Here is a 20,597-nt window from a genome sequence, read left to right on the forward strand (position 1 = left end):
TTCCTTTAAAGGCCAACCATGTCTCTGTAGCTGTGAAGAATATGTTGCATTATGGTCCACCCAAAATCACATCATTGTTATAATTGTCAGAGACGTGTAAATGGTTCCTCCATTGTTACTGCTCTTGAAAAACTGGGGGACACACACACTATATTGGATCACTGTTAGTCAGGAATTGTTTCAGCGCAGGGGGCGGGGAATTAAATACTTTATTTAAATTAACAAAGAAACAACTAGATTCAGACAGCAGTTCTCCTAATCCTGGTAGATGTGGTGACTGAATAGTGGAAGTCTTGAAAAGATCTGGCCTCTGAAAAACTTGTAACCGAAGGGAAAGCCTCCATTGTTTCTCAGTGGGTAGAACTGTTGTCCATCTCCAGGCAAAGCTGGCATCCAGGAATGTGTGTTCACTTACCACAAAAACCTTCAGTTCTTTCTCTGTCTCCCTTCACCCCCCCCCCGTCCTTAATTATTTACACCAGGCATCCCCGAACTCGGCCCTCCAGATGTTTTGGGACTACAACTCCCATCATCCCTAGCTAACAGGACCAGTGGTCAGGGATGATGGGAATTGTAGTTCCAAAACATCTGGAGGGCCAAGTTTGGGGATGCCTGATTTACACTGTTGTTGCAGTAAACTTCACAGCCCCTCTCAGCACATTTCCCTAACCACCCACCCCCTAACATGCAATGATAACAACACTGGCCTACACTTCAGGGTTGTCGTGCACTACTGTAACCTCGTCCCTCTGGCAAAATGTGTAGAATAGCATTGAGTTACTTTGCAGCTCTGGTGTAATCTGTGCTCTGATGACCATAGTCCTGTCCTCTGAAATATGGTTTAAAAATGATGGACTTTGTCTGCTTTGGCTTTCACAGAGTAATTTTTAAAATGTTCATTTTTATTTATTTTTTGCATGAAAAAGACCTGTGTTAGAAAGTTCATTTGTTCCTGTCTTTGCTGCCACCTTTTGTTTCTGAATTGGCACACCACTGCTTTATCACAGCTATAGTAAAATCTTGGATACCTCAATCTATTGTTCTCAACAGGGCAGTAAACTCTTCCCCACCAGGGATTAAAAAGGCTTTAAAATGAACCACAAACCACGATCCTTTTCTATATTTGCGTAGACAATGCTTGTTTCGCTCTAGCCTTCTTTGTCTAACTGGCTATATCTTCTTTCCTAAATGTCACTTATTACTATTACTTCATTTGTTGGCTATAAACACTGAAAAGCTAGAGGAGACTAGTTTCTCACAAAACAAATGAGGAGAAAAGTGCCTACACAATTTGCATCACATTTCAGGTCCTACAAATGCTAGAAACTTACTTTTTAGCAAAATGAAAGCTGGGAATCTGGTTATTGTAATGCATCCAGTGGGGCAACATTTCCCTTCCCAAAACAAATTCAAAGAGTGTAAAAAGGGGATGGGGAAAGAGAAATGATGTTGCCTTTGATATTTTGAAAGAGAACTGGTAATTGCTTCTTTGTTTCAGCATACCTGATATCTTTTTATACCAAGGCACAGTTTAACTTAATTAAATATGGAAATACGTCTCTTACATTCCATTTTAAGACTATTGCAAACTGCAAACTAGATGTTCTATTCTGCCTATAAATATATTTTTCTTTCCTCCTTTTATTTAACTTCTATCCTGAAGAAGAATTCAACTGAACTTCGAAACTTGTGTACCACTCATAGATTGGTCTCATGTATGGGATTTTACTTGAACGTAGGCTGCACTGAAAGCAATTGTACTTTCTTCCAAGTAAATGTGGTTGAAACGGAGGTGTTCTTTCAATGCCAGCTCTATATAGTCACTTCTCTGGAGTACAAGCATGATTTGAAATAAAGCCAAAGTTCAAATACATAAACACTGTATTTTAAGGAAGTGGTTCTTGGCACACTTGATGATCCAGCTGCTCATTTATACACACATCACTTTTGGTATCCAGCTGATAAATTGCACTAACAATTTATCTGAGCCTCTCCCTGCTTTTCAGTGCCATATAAATAATGTCTGTAGTGTTGCCACTGAACATTGGTTAAGCTATGGTAGAGAATGTGTTCTGCTGAATTCCAAGTGGCAAAGGAAGTGGTCTTTAAAAATTGGCATGTGAAGAGAGCTTCATAAGATACTCTCCCAAAGAAACAATATACCCTATAAGCCCTACCTCGTTCCCAATTTGATAGTGTAAACTTACATGCCCTCTCAGATTATCAAATCAGAACAATGTTACATGGCACAAAAATTTAATGTTTCAGGCCAGACTGAAAAAAAGTGTTTAGCATGAATATGTGTGTATGCAGGAGATTGCACCCCCCAGTTGTTCTGCTGCAGCACTGAACCTTGGCTTGGTTTAGCTGCAGTCAAACCCAGGTTTGTGGTCTATTGAGACTATGCTTTACAGCTCATTATTTATCTGGAGCCCGTGTTTGGACAACATGGGAAGCCAATTCAGTGCAATGCAGCAACAAAATGAACAGGGAGAAGCAAAGTGACCGTGATCTCTCTGTGAGTCTGTATGCTTGTGTGTACAAGTTACACCATAGCTTGGTTTCGCATGATATACAAACCGGGCTGATATCTAATCATATATAGACATTGGGTGGAATCTAAATTGTCACCATAGTGCTGTTGCTCCAGCACAGGCATCCACTAGTGGAGGAGGGGGGTGTTGCTGATTTCTTCCATGGGGTAGGGTATTGGCTTCTGTCACAACCTAATGCATTTTTGACTAGCTTCTCTTGATAATGTTGTTGCTTCACAGAAGGTTTCACATTTTATAAGCTTTTACAGCACAGCTGCACTGAAAAATAAAACAGAATGTGTATACAGTATAATATGCTTTCGACGGCTCTGCTAGATTCTTCCCACCATATGTAGAGAGTGGTGTGCATTTCACTCTGATGTTTCACTGCCAAAACTGCCAGAAGCAAATAAACAAATGATGAAGAGGGATACCACACAATGTCTTGCCAGACCTATAACCACAATATCCAAAGTAGACCACTGCCACTTTCAAAGGGCTCGCCATGCCCACATTACAATATCATGGACACAGGTGATTTTTTCACACATTTCCATTAAAACAGAAAACAAAAAAACTTCCACTGTCATGTGGGGTTTCCCCCGCAGACTGTTATTCCCCCCAGTCTTACCTATATTTAAGATTGACAACTGATACAATAATAGAATCAACAAAGGCTATGTTTCAGTTATGTTTTTGATACAGAAAGTGTTTGAATTTGCACATTCTCTTTCTGCCTGGCTCACATTGCAGAGAGATTATGTTAAGAGCCATGATTGGGCCATACACCCCTGTGTAGGCTTCTGCAGTATATACAATGTGAGTTAAGTGTGTCTGATTCACTAATACAATAGCAGATAACTTGTTAAAAATGTCATCAGTAAAGCGGCTCTGTGACCACTGTCCCTCCCCAAATAATGTGCTTATAACCAGGGAATAAATAATACAGTATTTTTTTGATTAAATGTATTGGTCATGAGCTAATAATTTGGGACTGTTTAAAATATATTTTGTACTTCATATCGAACTTTTTTTTTGCTATTGCCAGTTATTCTGTTTTGAGGCCTACCTTAGAATTATTGATGATTGCCTGAAGAGATAAAGCAGCAGCTGCAGGAGATTTTATACTCGGCCTTTAAGCATCACGAGGCAGCTCCCATTGCATAGCAATGCAGGGTGGTAGCAACAAGAACAAGCTTCTAAACTTTTAAAGTCAGATGAAGATTACAAAACGCTCCTGGCCATTTGAACAAGAAGAAGCACTTAGTTACTTCAACTTTTGCTTCAATGCTTAATCTGCTACATTTTTATATCATCTGTAATTTAGTTCTCATTAGCCTTGTAGCTTCCTCTCCTGCTCCCAACCACAGAAAACATTCACACAATTTATCTGTTAAGAAAGGAAGCGGGATACAATTTGTGCAGAACACAGAGTCATTTTAAAAAGGGCACATAACATGTTTCACATCTTGCGTTATATTGTGCTTGTGGCTGTGAAGCCTCTTAATCAACACTGGATGTGTCATAGACGAAGATGCATGTTACATGCTAGGTAGCTACCGGTAGCAGGGGGTGGGATCATTAGGAGTATGCACTATACCTTCCTTTTGCATTGTCACACGCCACTCCAATCTCCAAATGCTGTGAGGTTGCTTACCCAAGGTTCAGTTTCTTTGGAATGAGGGACAACAGAGACTGTGGTGCCTTTATGATATATGGTTTATTTACCCATATACACAACTTCAGCCTACGATGGAAGGGCTTACAGCATTAACAGTCCAGAGAATTCAAACAGAAAATTACCGTAAGCATGGCTGTCATTCTCAGGCTTCTGCCTGCAGCCTGCTTTTAGCCCAGCTCTCTCTCACACACTGACTGTTGTCCTTCTCACTACCAGCCAGGTGAGGGATGGGGCCCACCCATTTGCCCTCTGGCACAAAGCCACTTCCTGTCTTAGATACTAACAACCCCTACTTAAGGGACATTATGGCCCTTGCCTGTCTCATTCCGCAATGAAATCATTCATTAGATTTTAAAAAGGTAAAGGGACCCCTGACCATTAGGTCCAGTCGTGACCGACTCTGGGGTTGCGCGCTCATCTCGCATTATTGGCCGAGGGAGCTGGCGTATAGCTTCCAGGTCATGTGGCCAGCATGACAAAGCCGCTTCTGGCAAACCAGAGCAGCACATGGAAACGCCGTTTACCTTCCCGCTGTAGCGGTTCCTATTTATCTACTTGCATTTTGACGTGCTTTCGAACTGCTAGTTCCTTGCAATTAGAAGGAACTCAGACATCATACAGCCTAACCCCAGTTTGCCTTACCTTGCCTCAGAGAAGCGCACACACACAAGAGAGAGAGAGGGAATGAGAATGTGTAAGACTGAGTGTCAGACATGAAGTTGATAATTTACCAAGAAGCAAGAAGGGTTGGTGCCTGCAATGAGTGAGCAAAGATAATGTTTCCCTTTCAGCTTGCTGACTCTGTTAGACACAGGGCATGCTCAAACTTTGACTGACAGATCCAAGCTGAGCAGTTACTGAACACACAAAGCCTTCTCCAATATGTTGTATCCCTTTCAGATGTGGGTAATAGAGTTGTGTGCCATGGAGGAAGGAGAGGAAGATGTAAGTGGAACACTGTACAATACAGTATATGCTAAAGCAGTGTTTCTCAACCTTTTTTGGGCCAAGGCACACTTGTTCCATGAGAAAAATCACGAGGCACACCACCATTAAAAAAGTTTAAAAATTTAACTCTGTGCCGCCCTATATTGACTATATAATTATGACTGTAAGAAACACTTGCCAATTGCTGTGTTGGTTGCAATCTCCTGTAATAAGGCTTCACAAGGTGCTCCCCTTCCACTGGCCAGCTAGATATAGCACCTCCACATACAAAATTAGTTAGCAGCAAAGAATCAGAGCTTAATAATCCCTTGGTACGGGAAATTAAACATTGGAAGGAGAGAATATAATGTATGTAAAAATTCTCGTACTTCAATAAAAATCTTAATAATAATAATAATAATAATAATAATAATAATAATAATAATAATAATCCCTTGGTTAAGCTCCTCACTCCTCCATGAGGTTCACTGAATCAGCTCCATACTCACCAAGGGATTCCTCTTCACTTCCTATGACATTTCAGCCTTAAGGATTTTTACACCTCTGCTGCACAAACATCCCTTGATTCCCGAGAAGGAAGGACCTGAAGGGAGTGCATCATGAGAAAAAAGAAATGGCAGCAAGTTAAAGCCTGACAGCTGGGGGGGGGGGGCTAGAAGAAAAACTCACACACAGGGAGAGTGTTGTGCAAAACTCACACACAGGGAGAGTGTTGTGCTGTTAGCACCAGCAGAGTAAATTTGAATGCAGAAGCACATTACAGTTTCCCAGCCATCGAACCCAAGGAGGAACTCCTTAGGCAAGAAGCCCAAGGGAAAAGAATTTCACATATCAATTGGAACTTATAGGATGAATATTTGGCTATAGGCCTCTAGTGTCATTTGATGTGAGATATGCAGGTCCTGCCCCATATTGCACAACAGGATACAGTTAGGATACAGATAGTCCCTGCAGGGCTTGTTACATCTCGTCATACTCTGGAAGTCCATAACTCATAGTATTTCAGAAGTGGTGTATGTGTGTGCATGCCAAACTCTAGAACAGACTACTGCAATCATTGTATGTTGGATTGCTTTTGAAGACTTTCCAGAAACTGCAATTATTTTAGAGTACAGGCTGCTGACGGAGACTGGGTGATGAAAACATAATCTTGCCAGTACCTAAACTATTGCACTGGCTCCCAATGTATTTCCAGGTACAATACACTTGTCTTTAAAGTTCTAAGGTTTTGAGCTTGGTCATCTGAAAGATCAATCATCTGCTGTTTACCGAAGAGATGTAAGCCTTTCTCTCAGTTTGACCTTTTAATTTGTCATACTTTTGTACTTTTCTTTTTCTGCTGTACAGTTTCAGCTGTCTCCTACTTTTACCATTGATTTACCTTTCCATCTTTTATTATCTCATTTGCGAGCTGGCTTCAAAATATTTATACTGAATGGTGTCATATAAATAGTTTAAATAAATAACATATGAGTGACACCGGCATTTCATAGTATACAGAAATACAGTAATGAGGAGGAGGATTTACAGGAGGTGAAGTGAGAAGTTGTGTTGACATTTCAGCTAAGAGAGGGAGAATATGATGCCAAAGCATAGTGAACGCAAAAGTTCAGGAACACATAGGGTAAAAAAATATATCATATGGTGTTACAGATGTGTCAGTGCTTTTTTTTTTTGGAACAGTCATTGAAAAGTTAAGAGTTTTGCATTGTGTTTTCCTGACAACAAAACGGTATATAATTTCAATATCACAATAAATGTAAATGAAAGTCAACTATCATTTGTTAATGTTCCTTGTGAACTACAGTAACCAATAAAGCTTTCAGAATGTGAAGAGTTAAGAGAGATCACTTCAAAAATAAATCGACTTGAAAGAGAATTATAGCTTGGAGTACATTTCTCAAGCCTGCATTTAAAAGGACAGGCTTAAAGGTGAAGTCAGTATGAATTGCTTGGGAAGCTCATTGGATTTCCTGCATGTTGACAAGTTTGAGCAATGAGTATATTTCTGTGTGTATTTGAAAGCATAAAATACATCTGGCTCAAAGTGAATGATACATAATAAGTTAAAATGTTTAAATAAAATGTAAAGGTAAAGGACCCTTAGACGGTTAAGTCTAGTTGAATTTGACTATGGGATGTGGTGCTCATCTCCGCTTTCAGGCCAAGGGAGCCGGCGTTTGTCCTCAGACAGCTTTTCAGGTCATGTGGCCAGCATGACTAAACTGCTTCTGGCCCACGGAAATGCTGTTTACCTTTCCGCCACAGCGGTACCCGTTTATCTATTCGCACTGGTATGCTTTTGAACTGCTAAGTTGGCAGGAGCTGGGACAAAGCGACAGGAGCTCACGCTGTCACGCGGATTTGAACTGCCAACCTTACAATCGGCAAGCCCTAAGAGGCTCAGTGGTTTAGACCACACCATAACCCTGTTTTAATAAAAACAACGCTAGGGGTTATTTGGGAGTTATCATGAAAGAAGGCAGCACATCCAATCAGTAGGGTTGTTGGAACCAGCCCAGATTTTCCCAGTACTTTTGGGGGCACCTCACAGAACTCACTGGAAAACCTAGAGCCAGAGAACTTCATAAGAGAGCCCCTTCTCTGCATATCCTTAGAGCTATCTGAAGGGGAAACTGATGCCTGAAGCACATCAAGCTCTTTTAAATTTGTTGCAGGACAGGGTGGCTGGTAATAGATATTGTAGAATATTCCCCCCCCCCCCCCAGCCTTCGACATTTGTTTTGAGGCTTTTTGGTCCTGTCCCTCAGGCATTTCTTGATTCCACATCTTGCCTTGTAGTCAGGTGCAAGTTTGTTACTTATCTTTCCCTCCTGCAATTCAGGGCTATCAGGGACCTACTGCACATGCCCACTCTCTCAGATCGGCAGTCTCTTGGTTGGTAACCAGTAAGCATATTTTGCACATGAAGCCAGAGTTACAACAGGTCAGAATTATAACAGCTATCTTCTATTGCAACAGCATTTGGCCTATTGTGGACTGCTAATTTTCTGTAAATTTGCAGAAAGTTCCATTTTAAAAAAAGCTCTCACTAACTCTCTGGCATGCTGTTAAATGTGTTAAATTGTGCCCAAACAGAACTTGGAAGTTTTTGTGTGTTGCATTTGGTGGAGTGTGTGGAAATGAAGCATGTATATAAAACTGGTTCGTGCTATAATGAAGAAAAGAACATTGGAAAAATAGCCACCTTGAGTCTAACAGGCCATCCACTCAGTGCATGAGCCAAAGAAAAAAACGACCCATGTCATTGTTACATGCTTATAACCAAAGTAGATGACAATATTGAGATGATATATAACACTGATTTAAAGTTCAGCTGTCTCAGTTAGTAATACTTTTAATCAGATTTCACTTTTCACCTCCTTTAACAACCACTTCTAACCTTCCTAATATTATAGTCATTCATCATCCCCAGTAAGATTAATAGAGAAAATTTAAATTGTAGTGAATGCTGTTTTTCCACACACACACACTTCATACAAAAACATCACCACCATGTTCAATTGTAATTTATAAGGAGGGCTAGTGGTCATATCAGTATAACTGAATATAATTAAAACACAAACATTTTCTGCTCTTTGAAAAACCTGAGGGAAATACTGAAAAATAACTAGTATATCTCCCTCTCCACCTTCTTCTTACACGTGGACGCATAAGCATTGTATGCCTACACCCACAATGGGAGTTTTAATAAAGCTAAATTTCAAATGGGTTATTTTTTTAATTAAAAAATGAAACTTAAATATGAAGACTTATTGATATCCTTGGTATTGATCTTCTGTAGTTCCCTTTACTCATGAGGGAATAATTTCTTTTGAGGATACCTTGATAAAGGCCAATGAAAAGAGTTCATTAAACCATACCTAAAGTCTAGTGGATTACGGTAATTTTACATGGGAAATTCTAACAAGTTCAAATATTTGTGGCTGAGTAAGACCATGTGGCACTGTGGGTTAAACCACAGAGTCTAGGGCTTGCTGATCAGAAGGTCGGCGGTTCGAATCCCTGCAACGGGGTGAGCTCCCATTGCTCAGTCCCAGCTCCTGCCCACCTAGCAGTTCGAAAGCACACCAAAGTGCAAGTAGATAAATAGGGACTGCTCCGGCAGGAAGGTAAACGGCGTTTCCGTGTGCTGCTCTGGTTCGCCAGAAGCAGCTTTGTCATGCTGGCCACATGACCCGGAAGCTGTCCACGGACAAACGCCGGCTCCCTCAGCCTATAGAGCGAGATGAGCGCCGCAACCCCAGAGTCGGACACGACTGGACCTGATGGTCAGGGGCCTCTTTACCTTTAAGACCATGAAGTGTCTTACTCTTACTCGTTTGGATCAGTTACAGTGATGCATTCGAATGATAAGCTCCAAATTTCTGTAACCAGTGCTGGAATCTCCTTCTCTCTGTAGTTGTTTTGAGCATGTTGGCTGCTCTTCAGCTTCCTGAGTTTTAAGAGGCTCACTGAACAGCTCCCTCCCTCCCCTCGCTATGTATGATTTTCATTTCTACCATGGAGTAATGTTTAGTGATGAAACATATTAAAAGATATATTGAAGTGACTTGACAGTGAAGCATAGAGAATGGCATTTTCCCCAAAGGTGGGGGCTTTCCTATTATAAATTAAATAAGACATGTAAACAAAGAGGGTGAGGGGGAGATACGGTTGACTGTTTTATTGCTTTCTACCCTGCACACAGATTAAATCTATGTCATGTGACAATCTATTTTTTTAAAAAAATATTTCTATTACATTATCATTTCTGTACTTTATTAAGATATATCACAGCATTTTAAAGAAACACTTTATAATGCTATATAAAAATATCAGAAGGTTGACATTAAATAAAAATACTATAGATCTGCAGGATTTGAAGATGTGCAGACAATCCTCTACACGTTTGCTTCAAATTAAGCCCTATTGTCTTCAATGGAATTCTGTACCATGTAAGTGTGTGTGTGTGTGTGTGTGCTTTTTAACTGAGGATGGTCCTTTGTTTGATGGCTTGTCAGAGGTCAACCCAGACAGGATCTTCAAGGATGTGCTCTACGGAGATCTGGCTTCAAGCATGAGTCCTGTTGGCAGACTATCTTTGTGTTACAAAGATGTCTGCAAACATGACATCAAGGCTGGCAACATTAACCCCGCTGTATGGGAATCCCTTGCAGATTACCACAGTGCCTGGAGACAGTCAGTCAGGTCATGTATCCATAGTAGTGACCAGAGGAGAAATGACCGCTGGGAGTGCAAAGGGAAGAATCACAAGCCTTTATCTGCCCCAGCTGCAACAAAACATGTCTCTCCCATACCTGTCCCTACAGTCACAGCAGGAGCTGTAACTCTCCAATGATTTGACTTTACCCCCAAAGGTGCACTCTTCCATTGTCTCCTGAGACAGACAGATGCCAACCAGCCTTTCAACTCTATAATTCTCATACCCTCCAACTCCCAGATTGAAAAATCCGGGATCAGCGGCGGCGCGGCACCAGAAGTCGCTTCTACGCATGTCCAGACATGCGTAGAAGTGACTTCCGGTGTCGCCACCACCCGATTTCCAGTGCCCAGACATGGGCAGAAAAAGGGGAGACTTAGCAGCTGTGATAATTCTATGATTCTTTGAACTGGAAGTTGCCCATCAACAGTTAGTTCCTGGGCATCAGACTGAGCAGGCACACAGACCTGCCCAGGTCTTCCACACTATAGTGTGATGCATTCTATTTCTCGTTAGATTGTTGTAATTATTTCTGAATTTGCATATAAATTAGCAAATGCAAATTTTATGCAAATCCGTTTCCTCTGTCAACCTATTTTTAAAAATGATCATAGAGTCATAAGAGTTGGAAGGGACCCTGAGGATCATCTAGTTCAACCGCCTGCCATGCAGGAGTATGCAGCTGTCCCTTATGGGGATTGAACCTGCAACATGTATGGTGTGTAAGTAGCCACACTATGAAAGGTGGAAGGATGTGCATGTTAGAAACAGAGAGAATGGGTGTGTAGGAGAATGAATGAATATCTGCTACGTGTATATTAAGTGTGAAAATAGCTGTGTGAAGGTATTATGTGTCTATATGTATGAGCGTATGAGTGAAATAGAGACATACCCACTTATTTTGCATTGGCTCCCTTTTTTGCATTGGTTCTCCCACTGCTGGCATCAGGCCCTGAGAAGGTTCACTATAAGGGAATGTAATCTCTGGGCTAAAAATGGCTCATGACCCCTGGTCTATAGGGATTGTAGCCTTAGTTTTTCAGAGAACTGCTTGAGCACTTATTTCTATTCAGTGAGCTGTCAAGGTGGGATGCAACATGGTCCTAAAAAAAGACGGCAATAGAAATAGAATGCCTATTTATTTCTCAACAGAGAAAGGATAACAGCCATATTAACCTAGAGTTTAGTTAATATTACTGTGTTAGAGCAGTCATTCTTTTTAAAGCTTAACAGTAAGGTGTCAGGGGATCAAAGCCATTGTGCAAACCACAGATTAAAAATTGTAATAGAAATATGCATTTCTTTCTCTCTCTGTATCTATTTTAAAAAGAAACATTCATTGGAATATTTGAGTACAGCCATTAGTATTTGCACCTGTCCACCATTTCATATGTTACCATTTCTAAAAGGCATTTAATCCATTCTGTAGTCTGGCTGCAAAAACCAAACCAAAACAAACCTGGGATGGTTCAGTCAGTGGAGCATGAGACTCTTAATGTCAGGGTCATGGTGGGTTCAAGCCCTAAATTGGACAAAGATTGCTGCATTGCAGGGTATAGGACTAGGTGACCCTCATGGTACCTACCAATTTCTGCAATTTGATGATTCTATTGGGGGGGGGAACTCACCCAAATCCAGGAGTTTTGGAATCCCTGGCTGCCACTGAATGCTCTTGGGTCTTAGTACTTCAGGTTCTGCAGTTTTCATTTTGACAGTAGTTATCAAATCACAGTAACAAGAATTGCAGCCTAATAAGCTCGAGTTAATCTCAAAGACATTGATTCAGTTCACAGCTCAGTAACTGCATCAAACACTTGTGGTGCAGGCATTGAACCGCTATCAGTTCTTGGCTTTGTTGATTTCAGTTTCTCTATCAACACCACTCTTAATACAGTAAATAATGGTTGAAACAGTGTGTAAACATGTTCAAGTCAGGGTTTCCCCTCTGTTAAATTAAATAACATAAAATATATTCTGACTATGTATAAAAGGAGAACCGGTTAATATAAATTCTCACCTATCTAATATATGAAGGGTAAAAATCCTGAAAAACAGAAATTCAGAAAATGGGTTCTCTTGTTCATTGTCATCATTTCGGAGTTTCAAAGCATTCCTGATGCAATGAAAGACAGGAACCTGATTTATTAGTTTTGAATCACATTAATTCTTATAGCCCATTCTTACAATGAGACCTGAAGGTTAATCCTCAAAACCAGGCTAAGGACCACCTCTTCCCTGGAGTTTTGCCAGGAAATGCAATAACTTTATGAGACAGAAGGATTATTGGTAGATAATTAGGTGCATCATTATATTGAGTTTCTAAATTGGCTTTATTATTTTTTTTAAAATGCACACAGGCACGCACACAGAAAATGCAGAGCTGCTCAAGAAACCTAAAATCATTTCCATGTAGCACCTTTTTTGGGAGTAAAGCAAACTGCTGGCCAAATGTATGATTGCATTAAAAAGGAAAAGAATAGGAACATAGTTTGACAGTGCAATATATATACAGCCAATATATACAGACACTGAAAATGAAATGCTACATAGAAATGTGAAAAGTTAAGTGGCATATAAATGTCTTAAATTAAAGCTCTTCCCCCACCCCATATCAAGAAGCAGCATAGTTCTGCCATGGAGAGATGGCACTCACAATTCATATCCTAAGATCAGGTTGTAGTGAAATACGTCCTCACACTCTTGCAATGCAAATACACCCACCCTATCAAGGAAATTACTAAATAACAAGCACCACCTGCACACAGTTCATAGACACCATTCTGCACATCACAGTATCCTACACCAGCAATACTGGCATGATCTTTTTGGCCAGTTGGTCAAACGTTATCCTAGATATCCATAAAATTAAGCAGAATGAATATAATCTCACTCACTTGAGACTAACATGAAGAGCCGGACTGCTTCTGGGTCCCATCACTGTATAGTTTGTTATTCAACTGGTCACAGTGACTGTAGCAATGGTCCAGCTACCAAGGCAGGTCATCAACTGGATGCCTGTATAAAGTTATGTGTGGCAAGGAACTCCCTTTCCAAGAAGAGGAAGGAGTTTGTGGCTCTGAAATAGTTGCATCCTCCATGAAGTGCACTGCAACAAATCTGGGCAACATATACTACTCAGTCTTTTCTTCAATTCCATTGACTGTTGAAATGATCATATCCTGAATAGCTGCAAATACAATTTTACCAGTGGCCATGAGATGAGAGTGGGACTTTGGGTCAGGTGATGGGGTGGGTTAGGGGTGGGTTACTCTCTTACTCTCTCCCACATACTTAAAGATAGTATTGTACCTTTATATACACGACATGAGTATACTTTTCTTGGCAGCTAGAAGTTTGTTGTGAGGAATACCTATGTTTTCCTTAAGGGCAAGGCTATATAGGTGCAAATGGCACAGAATAAAGCTCTTCTGTGGCTGGTTACACATTTTTACTTCAGTTTTTGTTGCACTGTCTTAGGCACTGTGAATACATTAGTTGAGGCACCTTATGCAATTATTGCAAGGGGATCAACTACCAGTAGCATCATCCTAGAGCATGGACTGCATATTTCTTCATGGTGTAATTTTGCTCCAGAATTCTCCTTATCTACATTTTCATGCTATCATTGAACGTAATCACTAACGTCACTCTCTCCCAGCAAATCATCCTTCTCTTGAAGAATAACCTGCATTATCACTGCATACTGCTCAAAGCTCCCCATCAGCTTCTGGTCCAGGATATTCACCCACTTTAGCACAGTAACCATATTCTCTAGATAGAGGTTCTTTGCTAATCCTTTGTAATTACAGTATATGAAACGAGCACCTTCTTCTCAGATTCTTTAAAGGTACACACATAATAAAGACTGAATAGAGTAGGTGTATTAAGGTAGGGAAAATGAAGAGTGGTAGGGGAATTATAAGATGAATAGTAGATAGAGTTATTTTGGGAACAGATAGGGTAGATTTCATCCAAGCCCACTCCACACACCTATTCAAAACAATGCGAGTAAAAATATCCTCCATTCCATTAAAAAAATGGGGAAGGCGTATTTACTGTTCTCCCTATATTTTCCAGATTCATGATTTGTCGTTCTTGCATTACATGAGGATATTATATGGGCATTTGGGGGCTATGTATAAGCATCTAGAAGCATTTTATTCTGTGCCCCCAATGTATTACTCCTGTCCCTAAGTGGTGTAGGCAGTTGTGATTAAAGCACATTTGGTTATCACTGTACACTTTTCTATTGTACATTGCTGCTTTCCTGTTCATCCCATTATAGATGTTAGCTAGGCATAAAGGAGAGTGGTCCCATTACATTTTACTCACCTTGCAGTGCAGCAGCTGTGAAATGAAGCTGACTGCCTTGTGACGGAGGGCTTGTTGTTGCCAGGCAGAGTTAGCAGCAATGTCTTCTTTGGGAAAAGCACCGGTGAGAGCAGCCTATCTTCTGAAGCAGCTTCATTATCCAGCTGCTCTCGCTTCACAGCTCTGTAGATTGTTGAATAAATTGGGCAGGGTAGCTGAAGTAACCATGATTCAAGGTTCATTTGCAACACCAAGCCATAATTAAAACAAATTCAGGTTCATAAGTCAACAGCAAACTGTGGCTTTATGATGTGGTTTGCTGGAAATTAACAAGCCATATTTACTTGCTGGGCAGGGCTCAGATGATCAAACAAACCATGGTTTAATGTGTTTACATGCAAACAAGGCTATTTTGTCTAACTATGGAATACAAGACATTATTTGGGTTTTTCTAGGTAAAGGTCACAGAATTAGGAAGCACTGGACGTCATCTATTTTGGCTCCATACCTGAAGCCAAAACGATCCAGTTACAGGTTCTGCCTGAAGGTATTTCTAATCCAACGTTGGTATTAGAAAATAAAGTCAATAGGGTATCTCTGATAGCTGCTATCAACTACACAAAGGGAAACGTCATTAAATTATAACAGCGTAGAACTCTTCCCAAATCATATAAGGAAGATGGAGGAAGTAGAGGATCAGTCACTGCAACAAATCCAAAATGGATCAACGAAGAGCATAATAAGAGCCCTGTACAATTGGGCCAGTGACCTATCTGGTTCATCATCCTGTTCTCATGGTGGCCAACCAGATGCCTGTGGGAAACCAGCAAGCAGGACTTGAGGGCAACAGCACTTCCTGCCTGTTGTTTGAAGCATCCAACCCACCTATGCCTTAGCTGCTCAGAGAAGCATTTCTCTCAGGAAGGTTTTATTTAGCTCCAATGATTCAACTGCATATAGCAGAGGCCGTATGCTACACCTGCCAACTCCATTCACTTTTCTTTATGCTATCATTCCCATTCCTTTTAGTTAGAGTTGACAGAGTCAGGGCCAAACCAGACATGACATTTGTTATTTGGTTTTCCCTTGTATGGCTGATTTTTCTTTAACAAACAGCTGGGGGTAGGGGCAAAACAAAATGGGACCTTGGTGTGGGGAAAGCTCAGGACCCCTACCATGGCTACTTGTTAAGGAAAAATATCAGCCATGCAAGGGAAAACCAAATAACAAATGCCATGTATAGTTTAGGCCCAAGGCAAATAAATGCCAGTGTGTGTGCAAATCAACCACCAATGGGGGATTCCCTCCCAATTCAAATGATAGCTTCAGGGGAGATATTTTCTGCAGAATTCCAGCAGGGAATTCCCCCTCCATGTCTGCTCAGATCCCATTCATTGTCAGCCCCCCCCAGCTGATGCAGTTTGCTTCTTTAAAAACCTGCAATCAAATGCAGCATCACATTTAGCTACACATCAGTGTAATAGAAGGAGGGAACCAATGAGATCAACTGCACATACAGAAAAAAGTGAGATAAGTGAAAAGAGAAGATGGTGAATGCAAGAGGCCTCAGGCAGATGATAAGCCATATATGTACAGATTATGGATAAGTGAAGCCAGCACAGAAAGTAAGAGGACAGCCTGCATAGAGACCGAACAGGGCCTCAATGTTTCTCCTTTTTAGTTCTAAGCCTGGTAAGATCTAGCCCAGCAGGACCAAAAGCAGGTGATCAGCCTGGTTAGCTCTGTTGGTTAGAGTATGGTGCTGATAATACCATGGTTGCAAGTTCAGTCCCCGTATGGGACAGCTGCATATTCCTGCATTACAGAGGGTTGGATTAGATGATCCTCAAGGTCCCTTCCAAATCTACAATTCTATGATTCTTCTAAGACTGGACTATGAAAGCAACAGTGGACATACTTCTGGAATGGAACCATGCATTTCCCACCCCACTTTTACATAGGGGTCCACACTAGGATTCTCCCTTTTATGCTAATATTGAAAGGACAGGAGTCCTGTTGAACTCTAGCTTTCATGCAAATTTATCTGATTTTCAAATGTAAAAACAGCAAGCCAGAAAGAAGGGGGAAACTGAGGTTAAACTCTCTTTTCTTTTAGACTAATACTGAATCTCATCCCTCCAGTGAAATGGCCTGCTACTCTGAGGGTTCATCTCTGGAGACTTTTTAAACTGAGGTCCTTTAGGTTGGTTAGTCAAACAGGCCCTTGTATCTGTGACAGAAATTCCAACAGAATACATTATATGAGAATTTTGAAATCACACCTCTATCAGTTCTAGGTTTAATGACTGTTATTTTCAAATAAATATGCTTAGGCTAACAGCCTGATGCATCTGTTTCGGAAATTGGGGCAAAGGTACAAGATACCTTGCTATAATAAAGTACCTTTACTAGTCTCCATAGTTTAGTCAGAAAACACAGTGAAAAGGTGCTTGTAAGCAATGCAGTTGAACTATTTCAAACACATATTTCAGAAAGGGGAAAGAGCCTGGGATGAGCAGGAGGGCTGATATGGAATGTTAGTTTGGCTCTGGAAATTGTTGAAACAAGCTGCATGCTACTGAGGAGCTGTCCTTGGTGCTGTGGGTGTTATCTCTTGATAGTTGCTTTCTGAGGTTCCCTGCTTATTGGGTTGACTGACTTTGCTCTGTGCCTCTTGGTATCCTGAAAATTGAATTAGAGCAAACTCTCATTGTAGATTCTAATTCTCCCCCCTGGTTCTCTACTGCCAAGTTTAGTCTGCTGGGTGTTCATTTTGTTTTTTTAAAAAAAATGTATATTAGAGTAACGATCATGGCTACCATGTTTAATTTGGCCCTAAGAGATTATACCAAGGGAACAGTGCGTGTGTTTGTTGTGTGTAAATGTGTCAGAGACAGAAATTATAAAAATCTTGACAAGTTCCAGATATTTGTGTGTTTGTTGTATCAAAACAACAGAGTCCCGTTGTACCACTGTAGGCCATAGAGTCATATGCCACAATAAATGTGTTAGTCTTTAAGGTACCATAGGACTCTCTTGAGTTTACAGTTTGACTTTCCTAAATCTTGTTTGGCAAGTAATGTTCAGTGTGTAGTGCTATAATCTTAGAAGTCAGCCAGATTTATAAGACATAAGTTTATGTTTGAAGTGATGAGTTTATTTTAAATGAATATTAATAGTTAATGAGCTGAGTAGAAGTTTAGTATTGCAACGGTGCAATTATCTCCATTTACCTCCCCAACCTTTACATTGGGCACAGTAATCCTTCAGTTTTTGCTGCTAACCAGGGAGAGCAAAAGCAAGGGGCTATCTAAGCACCTGGCAGACTGAAGATCTGCCTGGTGAACTGTGTTAAGCTTGGTGGCTCACAAATTGGCAAATTGTGAAATTTGCCAAGCTTTCATACCCTAGACACTACTATGACCTTCTGCAGCCTGAAGTAGTCTCTTTCGGGTCTACAAATAGGGAGAGACAGCTTTTCTGAAGGCAAGAAACAAGACACAAAATGCATAAGGTGCAAATATCTCTTACAAATGACAACACTAACAAAAATTAAAAGCTCTGAAATGACACATGAAAATAGACAGTTCACACTACATTAAGGAGAAATGTCTTAAGTGCTGTCATAGATACGTGTTAGATTTTTGCCTTTCACACACTCTTGATCTATTTTTCACACCAGGTAATTCTCCTTTACTATATTATTATTATTTAACAACAGACACAGATTTAATCTTAAAACAGAAGACAGAACTACCTGCTGCTTGCTGTATGGCTTTCCTGTCAGCCTCTTCCCCCCCACCCTTCCCTTCCAAGTTCACTGGGTCTTATTTAAATTAGCTGGCCTAAAGCCAGAAGCTCATCATTTTAATGCAGTGTAAAATGGAATATGCATAATTATATGCAAGCCATATGTGAGGGAGACAGCTCAGCTGTGAATTTCAGGAGGCCAAGAGAGAGGGAGAGCGAACAGTCAGGGATTAGATGAGATGAGAGTGGAACAGAGTGCAAGTGTCATCCAAATGAACGGTGTAATGAGCATGCTGCCGACACTCCTCCTTTCACCTACTTCTCCCTTTGCTTTAACTCTAAACCAGAATATGTTGTAGATCAGAAGCAAAATGCTGCATGCAAGTAGTATAGTTGCTAATGGATTGCATTAATGTCTCCATTTAAACTTAAGCTTCCTTAATTAGCAGTATAGATCAAAACAACCCATAACTTTTAATGCATCTTCTTAAATTAAATATTTTAAACATTTTTCATTGCCCTCGCATAATGGCTACTCAATTCAGAACTTTACTTAAAGAATCGGGGGGAATCAATCTAATAGCACTAATGTGTAAATCATGAATTTGAAAACCATTTTTTGAAGGGAATGACCTTGTTACTTTTAAAAAACTGAAAATGGAAGTATATTATTGGTTGAATATTTTTAAAGGTTTTAAAAAAGCTTATAGCATATTAAATATATAATCCTTTAAAAGGAACAAAGTAAACTGAAACCCTAACAGAGCAATCCTATACATGTCTGCTCAGAAGTAAGCTCCATTGAGTTTAATGGTGCTTACTCCCAGGTAAGTGTGCATAGGATTGCAGCATTTAAAAACTCAAAACAGCCAGCTGAAATACTTTATTTTGGGGCTTGTCTCTTTGTTGATTTTAACTCTTACACCAAAATCTATTTGCATGTCTTTTTTTAAAAAAAGAAATGGTGTAAAGAGCACTCCAAGTTCTAATATCTAACCGGTGTATTGCATATTTAAGCAAACTTCTTAATATTGTTGTATTTTGGAATTCCCGCTTGTTTTAATGATCTGAGCTGTTATGCATTTAGCTTATTTTTTTTCTTCTATTATTTGTAAGTCCCTAAATAGGCCATTATATTTCCCTTCAGGCTAGAGATGAAGATGGACATGGTGAAAATTTCCCCCAGCAGCACTATGCTAAGGAAACTCCAAGACTTGCCTTCAAGAATAACTGCGAACTACTTGTAAGAATAACATACTTACAACAAGTCTAGATTGTTACTTTAGCACAGTGAAAACAGTTTTTGAAAAGCTTTTGTTCATGATTACATAACATTATGAAATATTACAGTTTTTTTTAAATAACCTGTACCAATTGCAAATGCTAACTCTGATATAATTGAACAATTCTGAGCTCTCAACTTGCTTGCAAATCTTTTATAATTTCTTATAGAATCTGAATGGCCTTGTGATAGGAAGTTAGTGGAATCTTAAGCATTCTTACACAGAAGTAAATCCCACTGAGTTCAATGGAGCTTACTCCGCAGCAAAAGTGCTTATAAAATTGCAAACACAGTCATATGAAGTATCCCACTGGAAGTCATTTGAGGAATCACAAGTAAAGCACATGTTAGAAAAAAGAGGGAGGGGGGGAGAGAAAGAGAGAGAGAGATGAGACGTATATGAGAAAATCACTTCCCCTTCCCCAACTCCCCCTTTTTACATTTTAGCGGTTTCATTGTTTTCAGACAACATTAAAAACAAAACAAAACACCACAGCAGCACTGACATGCAGTACTCCCTTTAGAATTCAACTATTTCTCTAGTTTATTGAAAAATACAGTGAGATACTTTCTCTTGTTCTCTTTGGCGAGGAATGAGTGAAATCCAGCAAAGCACTGACAAGGAGTCTGGAATGTTTACAAGGCACAGGAGAGATTATATCAGCTGTGAACAGATATCTGTTCCAAAGCAGGGTTAATTTGCTGCTCGTTTTAGCAATTGTAGCTAGGCAAAATTAACAGCAAATAGGAATGCCCATTATATTTCTGTTCAGTAAAGATCCTAATAGTTTTGATTTGAAAGTAAAATGAGCAATTCAAGCACTAAGTATTTCCTCTTCTGTTTATTAAAGCAAATAGAAAATGTAA

At 40.0% G+C, this 20,597-nt stretch overlaps 1 protein-coding gene across 2 annotated transcripts in view; it reads left to right on the forward strand.

Annotated features, from left to right (window-relative positions):
* SOBP (sine oculis binding protein homolog) overlaps positions 1-20,597 on the forward strand; it is a 144,738-nt gene that overhangs the window by 64,105 nt on the left and 60,036 nt on the right. The window contains exon 5 of one of the 2 annotated variants that reach the window (XM_035109288.2): positions 19,596-19,691. The exons of the other annotated variant lie outside the window; for it this stretch is intronic. Coding sequence (XP_034965179.1) covers positions 19,596-19,691 — 96 coding nt within the window. The remainder of the gene's footprint in view (positions 1-19,595; positions 19,692-20,597) is intronic. 2 annotated transcript variants of the gene reach the window in all.

This window comes from Zootoca vivipara, chromosome 3 (genome assembly GCF_963506605.1).
Source record: "Zootoca vivipara chromosome 3, rZooViv1.1, whole genome shotgun sequence".
NCBI classification, from domain to species: domain Eukaryota; kingdom Metazoa; phylum Chordata; class Lepidosauria; order Squamata; family Lacertidae; genus Zootoca; species Zootoca vivipara.